This window comes from Arvicanthis niloticus, chromosome 30, assembly GCF_011762505.2.
Source record: "Arvicanthis niloticus isolate mArvNil1 chromosome 30, mArvNil1.pat.X, whole genome shotgun sequence".
Classification (NCBI taxonomy): Eukaryota; Metazoa; Chordata; class Mammalia; order Rodentia; family Muridae; genus Arvicanthis; species Arvicanthis niloticus.
In genome coordinates this window covers 23,517,928-23,528,088 of record NC_133438.1, presented here as the reverse complement: position 1 = coordinate 23,528,088, position 10,161 = coordinate 23,517,928, and the positions used below count along the sequence as shown (strand labels likewise).

Sequence of the window (10,161 nt, the reverse complement as noted above, 5' to 3'; positions counted from 1 at the left end):
TGTCAGAAATTGATTGACGTTGTGTTTTAACAAGAAGTGCCCATGATCGGTGACTGTGCCACTGTGTGGTTCCGGCTTGACTTGACCCAGAAAGCCGCTGGCAAGCTTGGTTCCATCTTCCCCGTGTCTGACTAGTGTAGGTGAAGGGTGACACCTGGAGGATTGAGAGAGGCCACCCTTAAACTTCCATTCTATGAGACAGGGCTCTTAGCCATGCATGAGCTCTGGATGGAAAGGCAGGGCCCGCAGGTGCTTAGTGTAGTCAGGAGTGGCTTTACCTACAAATAAGCCAAGTGGAGTCAAAACTTAGATTCTCTGTACAAACTAACTATTTCCCACGAAGCTCTGGCTTACTATTGTATTTTTGAAACATTTGCAAAGGATTGTGACATGTGCCACATATTACAAACCTTACAAGGCTAACTTAAGCACTGGCTGAACAGTACGCAGGCTTCCATGTTCAGTTTGTTTCCTTAAAGACTTCTCATACCCTGCCCCTCTGCCCCTTCAGAATGTGCGAGCAACGGTGAGCTTTTACACTTGCTTTTCCCATAGTCAATTGTGACTTTTTTAAGCCTTCAGTTTTGTGTAAATTGTTTTTATATTTGAGGTGTTGTTGTTTGTTCGTTTTTGCTGTAACGTTATAAAAAATTCAGAGGTAGAGGTAGACTATTTTAAAACCGAGGGTTTACCACTTGCTTAACAGTGAACTCCTGATTTGCAGTGTTCAGAAACATGTATGTGAGGTTGTAACCGTTTCAGTGTTGAGTGACCTGAAAGCCAGGCAGAGCCGAAGCTCTTGGGACATGTGTGAGGAGCGAGCGTGGCCGAGCCTGGGCTCACCTGTGTGCGCACTGTCCGGCACCGTCCCTGGGACAAAGCGGGAAGGAGTGAGTGGTCTTGTGTCGCCTGGTTTTCTACAAGTACTGTAAAATTTTTTATGTAAATAAAAACCGTGAATATATACATACAAGTTTTAAGTATTCCCCCTTTTTATTTTTGGAAACCAAAGGCTTCATGTGCTGGAAGGTAGGGTGGGGCTAATACTGGGTAAAAAGTTGTCTTGAAAACACAAGTGTTTCCATACTGTGATAAGAGAACAGTAGAAGGTTTACAACACTTCCCTTGAAGTTATTAGTATTAAGCTAAATTTGCTTATTACTTTTTGCCCATCCACAAGGAGTTCACAAAAGAAATAGCCCAGTGTATGTGTCCATGTATGTGTAAAACTGAATCATTTAACAATTTTTAAAATATCTTCATCTGAGAACTTGGAGGGACAAAAGAAAAAAAGCTTGCTTTGATAACCTGCCTTGAGTATTTTTAAAACTGTGGCCTATAATTCCAGACCTGTGATGAATTTGAAGTGATGCTCTGTAAAACATACCTTGCCCTCTCTTCCCTCAGCGAAGGAAACCCGTGCACATGCTTACTAGATGTGAAATACACTATGACATAATCAAGACTTAAGTCTCCCTCCCTTACAACTTCTTGGTTAATTTAGAGGCTGCTTTTAAGAACCAGGCCTCCTGCCGTGCTCCTGAGGCTCAGGCACTACTTACTTTCTCACTGCTGCTTCCTTGTCATTGTCTCTGCTCTTTGCTGCCAAGGCCTGTGGTGGGCATGCACTCTGTCAGACTGGGACCATTTGGTAGTGAAAGGAAGAAAATCCCAAATTAAGGGGTCTGGGCCTGTTTTCTATCATATGCAAATTCTGTTGGTAAAATGCTTTGTCAAATTTTAACATTCAAGTGGAAAAAATAAGAGGCCAGAGAAGCGCGCATCCTGTGGGTAAAAGCTACCTTGCAGGCATGGCTCGACATCTCTGCTTATCACAGAAAGGAAGGTACCTATCCTGATGTCAGTGCTGTTCCCCGTGTGTGAATCCATCAGAGGCGAGCACTGAGGGCCAATCTGCTGTGCCTGAGGTAGAGTGACTCCTGAGGAGTGGGAAGAAGTGCAGAAAGCTGTGGGCTGCTACAGGCTACCACAGAAGCCTTCTCAGGAGGCAACTCTTAGAGATTTGACTGTATAACTTAAAGCTAACTGCTTAGAGAGCTGGATAAATAATACTATGTTGGACCCCTTTTCTAATATTTACTAACAGCTGTTTCTAAATAAATATGGTCCCAGGAATTATAAGGTGATCTTTCTAATCATTTAAACAAACAAACAAAAAAGATGGAAAATGGTTTTATCTTAGAGTTTTTAAAATTGACATAAGACTTACAAAAGAATCATTTTGATTGACTAGTGTCTCATGTGTGATATACAAGCTGCATAATCTTTGTACTGGTGGACTTGGGTGACAACTGAAGTCTTATCCAGGACACCATCCTAATCTACAACATAGATGCAGTGAAATCATTCACAGTGTGTTGACAGAAGACCCGGAGCAAGGAGTGTCTTCAGAGACACAACATGGTAAGTACCTGACCAGAACACGACTACGTCAGAGTATCAAGCTGAGTGGCATCTTAGACAGCCTAAGGCAGAGGCAGGCCTCATCACTAGAACATAGTCTTTTCAGAGCTGAAGTAGAGGAAAAGTTGAAGGCGTTGAACCTGCCAGTATTGTTTTACTTGACCTGATGACATCAGGGCTTTGGTACCTCATGTACCTTTTGGCAAAAGTCTGTTTTGGGGAAGAGGAATTAATTGTGGTCTTTCTAGATTCAGGGTGTCCGTGTAAAACTTCTCCATGACAGTGAGGAGAAACCATGGCAGAGACTCCTGTAAGTCCTGCTGCTGTGCCACAATGGATGGAACCCCTTAGGTCTCTGTCGAGGGCTGCTGTGACTGTCCCCTTCCACACAGCTTCTTACACTCTGGGAGCTGCTCTTGGGGCTTTCTTTTTTGAAGCTGTGTTGGCACTAATTCTTCCTGGTGATGACTCATAAAACAAATGTTGTTTTTCACGTAGTTCCTGAAAGAGAGAGAGGTGTTCATGAAAATGCCATTCTTCGTTTATGTAGTATTTGAAAGTAATCTGCAGCATATTCCTTTTAAAGTTGCCCTGGGGTTGTCATGGTTTAGTTCATGGGAAAACATTTTTACTGTGAAGCCTTCATGTGTTGAGAACTGTGATACGCACACTCAGCTTTTGCTCAGTCTCTTCCAGAGAGTAAACTGGGGCAACTGTCCTCTCAGAACATGGTCACAGCACCCCTCTGAACAGACCAAGACTACAAGAGTATGTATTAGCAGCAGGAAAGGAGTGATTTCACCCCTAATCCTGACTCACTTTCTTGCATTTTCTAGCTCCCAATTATGCCAATATTCCGCCTTCTGTTCCCTCTTTCACAGCATAAATTATCCCTATCCTCATAAAATATGCTGTACCCTTTTATTTATCAGGAAGGAAGTGCCTTTGAACCTCTCTCTTCCATGGGGAACAAAATAGGTCTCAGTAGGCAATGCGGGTAGAGTTGGATAAGACTGGCTTCCAGGGGACTTGTGCTTTCATAAACAAGTGCAAAAGCATGTGATTTGGTGTTGTAAAGCCACTGATGAGAAAACAGAACAGGAGACAGAGGGAGGTTTGTGGTAGGGATTATATATTGTTCAACAATCCATAATTCCTGGAGGTCAGCTTGGGAATCCTCGTGCAGAATCCCAGAATACATTAGCACGGTACTTGGAGGGACTGTGGCTTGTAATGAGGTACAGGGGAGACAGAAAGCATGATTGTCACAGAAGGAATTGACCAAGAGAGCCATAACAGAAAGTGGGGGGGGGTGGTGTTAAAATGTCATCTCAAAGAGTGGAAAGGTCTGCTCTCTCGGGGAACTGTGCCAGGTGGCAGGGCATCCTAAAGCCCTATTCAGGTTTGTGTCCCCAACCTTGAAGGAGATTGGTCATACTGCATTTGCTCTCCAGATTAGGGATAAAATAAGCTGAGAGGTGTTAATGAGAGTTAGGTTTTCCTGAATGACAGGAGGATGGGTCAAGGAGGAAGGAATCTGAACCAAGCAAGACAGAAAGTGAAGATGTGGGTGGCAAGGTGGCAAACACAGGGCTTCAGAGCCCTGGGGAGGACTGGAGACCTGGTCTGTTGAGCACAGTACTTGAGAACATAAGGGACCAGTGAAGGTCACCCTGTACATTTGTTCTCCATGGAAAAACTAGATGCCCTCCCCACTGAGACAGCATCAGCCCCCTACTCCTGAACTTACTGGAGTCGTAAGCCTGTGATGCCTGACCTTTCAGCCCACACCACCTTGGAACACCTCTTGGCTTTGGTAATATTTTGTTCTTTTGGGTTTCCTCACCATTGAACTCCCGGTCCTTGGGGATCTCTTTCTTCTTATCTCTGAATATTGGCCTAATGGAGGGCTTGATCCAATCTTGGCCCTCATTCTCCTCTGCTTCTGAAGAATGCTCTCATCTGGTTTCATAAGGCCAATGGTTTCCAACATTCAACTCTATAAAGACTTATGGACTTAACATTCACATTCAGCTGCCTACTTAGTGTCTCTAATGTCTGATGAACGCCTCCAAAATAATTCATCTAAAATTATTTTAGCTGCCCTTGTGCCTTGAAGCCTCGGCCCCTTCAGGCTGCTGTATCCTGGCGCCTCAAAAGCTTAGATGTCACCTTGACCGCGCCTCACTCCTGTATCCAGTTCTGCTCATTTGTTAATGCATTCAACACTGAGCTGCTTTACAAGCCAGGAGATTGTGATGAGAAACAGCAGCAAACTGTAAAATTCCTGTCCCATGGGGTCCACCCATTAACATCTGTTGTCATAGCAGAGAACCTTTGCATGGTTCCCAGTACATACCTGGCAGGTCACAAGTGTCCTTAACTCCAGCCTTCGTCTAGCCTCTGCTGGCACGAAGCATTTATGTGGTACATATATACACTCGCACAGGCAAAACACATTACTTGACAGATTCCTGCTCCCAAGGAACTAAATCTAATGAGAGGTAGCTAGTAAGCCAAGTAGATGTCTCGGCTGTTAAGAACCGGAATATGGTAGACCGGAGTCAGTGATGGCAGCTAGGTTGGCAGGAAAAAGGGAGGCGGCACTAGGGCAGATGGCTGCCTCAGGAAGGACAGGAAGGGCAGCTGCTGGCTTGAGTGGAGAAGTAGGAAGCATAAACTATGTTGCTTTTCCTCCATGTCATGAGCCCCAGGGGACTGGAACAAAAGAATGAATGTGGTCACCTTTTGAGAAGAACAGAATGGAGGGGAGGAAGTTGGGAAATAGGGACCAGGTAGGTAACCACTACAGTAAAAAGGAGTTCGTGGTACCTCAAGAGTGCCATGGAAGAAGTGGATACCAGAGGGAGTCGGAACCAGCACACCCTGCTATGGAGGCAGGGTGTAGGGGAGAGATGAAAAACTAGTTGAGCTGCAGCCAAGAAAAGGAAGACACTGACATCAAATGAGAAACGTGGGTCTGGAGCCAGTGGGCGAGCTTACCAGCATGCTTAGCTCGTCTCTTCGCATGAAGGGAGATCGTGAGCAAGGCATGATGAGTAGGCACGCCTTGAGGTTAGGAAAGATGGAGACGGATTAATTTCAGCTCCTGGTACACATGGTTCAGAGGGCATGACATTGACCCAGATGAGGCAAGGAGTGTGAGAGAAGATTCGTAGGAGGAAGTCCAAGCTCACCACAGAGAGGACATGGAGCCAGGTGAGGACAGGTGTGTGGAGAGATGAGACAGCCAGAACGTAGGGCCCCATATGCGGTAAAGCTATTCAGAAAGGATCACATATTCCACTAAACACGAACTGAGAATTGGCCCCTGCATCAGGACTATTTCAGGGAAGTGTATGGAGGTCTCACTGGAGCAGGCTGATGAGAAGGGGAAATGAGCAGAATAAAGCTATAAAGAAAGAAGTGGCACATTTGGAAGAAAAACGGCACCAACATACCTTTTTTAGAAGATAGGGAGAAGCAGTATGTACCTTGGTTGGCAGATTATTTGCCTAACATTCAAGAAGCTCTGGCTTCAATCCCCAGCACCGTATAGACCAGATGTGGCAGTACACACTTAAAATCAGAGGGTCTGACATTCAGGGTTATTCTCAACCGTGTAATGAGTTACAGACAAACCAGGGATTCATGGAGCCATATCTTTAAATAAAGGGGGGGTGAGGTTGGGAAATCCCTGCAAGTTTGTATGTACGTTGATTAAAAAGTACAAAGATAAAAACAGAGAATGAAGGAGTAAGCAGGAAAAGGGAGAAGGGAAGGGGTATGAGGGTGCTGATGTCACGGGAATACAAAACTGGCCCTCAATCCTGGAGGGCTGGTGGTGTGAGCACATAGCCGGACAATCACTAGGACAGAAGAGTGGAGATCTGTGACTGCCATGCGGCATATAGGGCCATCTGAGGCTAGCACTGTGCTTGTGAGCATTCTCTGCCTCAGGCTGCTCATAACCCACCTGGCCTAGAATGCCAATCATGGCATGTCACTGTCCACGCTGAAAAGTTTGGTTCTCTCCCCCTGCAGTTAAAGCCAACCAACTCCTCGCTCAGCCTGCTGTATCAATCCCAGGTACTGTGACCTCTTAAGAGTTCTTGCCCTTCCGGAAACAAGTTAAGCCTGTTTCTGAGTTAGCCTCTGGACTAGCCGCTCTCTGCCTGCATTCTTTGTACCCCGACCTTCCTGGGTCATATCTTAAAGGTTATCTTAGCACAACCTTCTGAAGCCTGCCTCACCCCAAACACTAGTCAGCATATTTTCCTTATCCTGAGAGTACTGTTGTTTGGTTTTTCTCATTGAGAATTTGGTTACAGAATCTTCACCAGTGTCTGATGCATAATAAGTTGCTCAACAAATACGTATTTGTTCATTTATTTACTGTGTACTTTTGTATGTGTGCTCTGTGGAGACACTGGGTATGTCACGCATACACCCAGGGCCTCTCACTGAACCTGGAACTCACAGATCTGGCTGGATTGGCTGGCCAGCAAGCTTCAGGGATCCTGTCCTCCTGTCTTCTCTTACCCAATGCTAGGATTGCAGGATTCACTGCTACCACCCCACCTTTCATGGATGCTGGGGACAAACATGTTTGCTGGCACACACATAACTGACAGAGCCATCTCCCAAGCTCTCAGTATTTAGAAACAGCTCATTTGCCTACAGGAATGGACATATCACATTAACTGCTAAGAGTACACCTAACCTAAAGGTTTAGTAACGCTAAACCTTTTATAAAACATTAGGTGGTTTGTTTTCACCTAAGTTGGGGGAAAAAAGGAACGAAAATCACAGTTGAAAAAACTGAATATAGCAAGCATCCCATTGGGGGGTTGCAGTTGGCAAGGCAGATACTAGAAACAAAACGCTTTCCAATTACACGATAGCAGCTATGTTTCCTGGCTCTCAGCTGAGTCACTATTTATTTTATAAGGAACTTAGCATCCTTGGAAGAAAATTTGTTTTCTCAGCTTTGTAAAAACTGGGGCTGGGGTGGAGATCAACTCTAAATAGGAGAGAGGAAATATTAGGCAATGTGTACTATCAAATTTTAAATTAATGTGATGTTATAGTTAACTTTCTTACTCCTTAGGAAAACTCTATTGGAATTTGCACACCAGGACTGGTTTCCATAGTGACCAAAGTTGATTCACTTGTTTTATTAACGTCTAGATTCCAAAAGACTCCTTCAGCTCGGTAATAGCCCTCCTCCATCAGCTTGACTTCAGTTTCCATGTACTAGCAAGTTCCATGGGCTTTCCACTGCCCTACATTCCCTTAGTTAATGTGATAATCTACTCATACCAAAAATTTCTGTCTCTGGTGTTTGTCTCCAGGGACCCTTGCTTAACAAATGCTTCAAACACTTCTTGTAGGTTTGTAGGTTTACATAACTCAAACTGCTCACACATTTTCATTTTAAAGCATTTCTCAACCTACTGCACCCAGCAGAGAAAAAAAAAAAAAAAGTTTCTGGCTCTTTAGGATTGTGTGATGCCGAGTTGAAAGAATTCTTTTCCTTTCAGAGCTCCATCTGGGGGTTCCCCTGCAGCACGCACCCGACAGGTACTGCTGTTGCTAACGCTGTGTTTAAGCCACAGACCTGTCAGGCCACCACCTTCCAACTTCTCTGCTCCGACCCCCATGTCCTTGCCTGTTATCCCTCACAGTACTGTTGAGAGGTCATGATAACTTCACTTCGGTCTGCTCCTACTTTTCAACGCATGACTGCCTCAGACGGTGCCTGGACTGAGGTTCTGAGTAACTGCATGACTCAAAAAAACCAAATGTGGTTCTCACAGACAGTAAGTCAGGAGTGTAGTCTCTTACTATTCTCCCCCTCCCAGAGTGCTGAATACGTTTTGCTGAGTTTTAGATACACCCAAATCCTATGCTCTTAAGGGGCATTCTTGAAGACCACTGAACAGAAAGATTGGGTATCTCTTAATTCTGTTTAAGTCCTTAGGATTTGTGGTTTGCTTGACAACCCTATCCGAAAGCTGCTTAATGAGTTAAGTTTTAAAAGCTTAGACTTTTGGAAGGAAATACAGTGTGATCAATTATAAGCCCTTGGTTTTGTCTGTTAACGGAAAGTAACAGTTCATTTGGCAATTCAATCCTAACAGACTTACTATTGTTCACAAGACTTTTTTTTTTTTTTTTTTTTAAAAAAATTTTAAAACATATTTTATGCCTTGAGTTAGGAGTTGGGTAATTCAAAGTGCAAACACACACAAACTGGATTTACCATGCACACAACAAAAGGCAAGCCTCAGATGTCTCGCCTGCTCAAGCCAGCCTCTTCTGCATCAATGAGTCTTAATATTTTTCTTAGATAGCTGACAAATGTTTGCAAGTGTTTCTCACCCTGCCGCTGCCCGTGTACCAGGTACCTGCATCCCTGTGTTGACTACCGGATCTGTATCTTGAGAGATGTTTCTCCTAAGTCCCAGATTCCTGTGCATGCCTGCATTCCCTCCACTTGCATGTCTTATGAACACCACAGAGGGGATCTGTACAGATGGAACTCAAGGGCTAACCCCAACCTCCACACCAGACCCTCTGCCAAACCTGCCCCCCTTCCCCGACATCTTGCTGCCCTGAATGTCACTATTGCATACTGGATTGATTCTGGAAGTCTGAGAGCAATTCTAATCGCCTCTTCTCCCTCATCCATCCTTCCTGTCCAGGTCCCAGTTTCATGGGCTGTCTTGCTGCATGATGTCCATCTTCCCATCTTCCCATCTTCCCATCTGCCATCTCAAATAGCTCCCATCAGCCACTTCTCTGTCTACCCTTCCAGTTTTGCCAAAACATTCCTTCTAAACCCTGGCCACTTCATCTCCTTTGATTTTAAACACTTCCGCTAGAGGGGTGGCTCAGTGGAAAAGAGCATTTCTGTACAAACATGGGTACTCAAGTTAAAATCTTCAGCATGTATGTAGAAGTTAGGCATGGCTAAGCATGCCTGCAACCCAAGCACTGAGGGGTGGAGCTGAAAGGATCCAGGCCGTCCAGCTTAGCCAAAATAGTGAACATCAAGTTCATTGAGAGACCCTAGCTCAGAGGAATACAGTGGAGCTCAATAGAGGAAGGTGGCAAAGTCCAGCTTTTGCCTCCATATGTGTACTCACATTCCACAAGTATTCCAACACGTGTGTGTATATTCCACAAGTATTCCAACAACACGTGTGTATATTCCACATACACTGCACATTACAAAAAAGAAACCAAAAAAAGAAAAAACCCACTACTGCCTTTAAAGTCCAAATTCTTTACTAAGATAGAGACCCTGCCTGGCCCGCTTGTTCTGAGGTCATTCCCCCAGTCTCAAAGGCATATTACTTCCGTAGCATAGCTCTGAGTGCAACATTCCTGTGCACGACCCTACCCCAGATCCCAAGCGCTTCTGTACCCAAATGACTTTCCAGATTCAGCTCTGGTATTCTCTTCTTTAGGGGAAAAAAAAAATCCTTATACAATGAAGTTTTCTAACAAAAACAGTGTATCTTTGTGTACACAAACAACATGGTCCCCTACAATGATCGAATTTCTTGTTTACCACCTAAAGTAGAAAGAGTTTCTTGTTGTTTTCTTAATTTTTAGTGCTTTATTGGGGAAAGGGTCACTATATAGCACTGATCAGCCTAGAATTTTTTGTGTAACCCTGGCTAGCCTGGAACTCAGAGACCTGCCCCTCTGCCCCTCTGCCCCTCTGCC

General features: G+C 44.6%; 1 protein-coding gene across 2 annotated transcripts in view; it reads right to left on the bottom strand.

Moving 5' to 3' along the window:
- Positions 1-970: 970 nt before the first annotated feature.
- Slc2a12 (solute carrier family 2 member 12) overlaps positions 971-10,161 on the bottom strand; it is a 58,643-nt gene continuing 49,452 nt past the window's right edge. For both annotated transcript variants that reach the window (XM_076928108.1, XM_076928109.1), the window contains exon 5: positions 971-2,925. In XM_076928108.1, the coding sequence (XP_076784223.1) occupies positions 2,772-2,925 (154 nt within the window). In that variant the 3' untranslated portion in view covers positions 971-2,771. The remainder of the gene's footprint in view (positions 2,926-10,161) is intronic.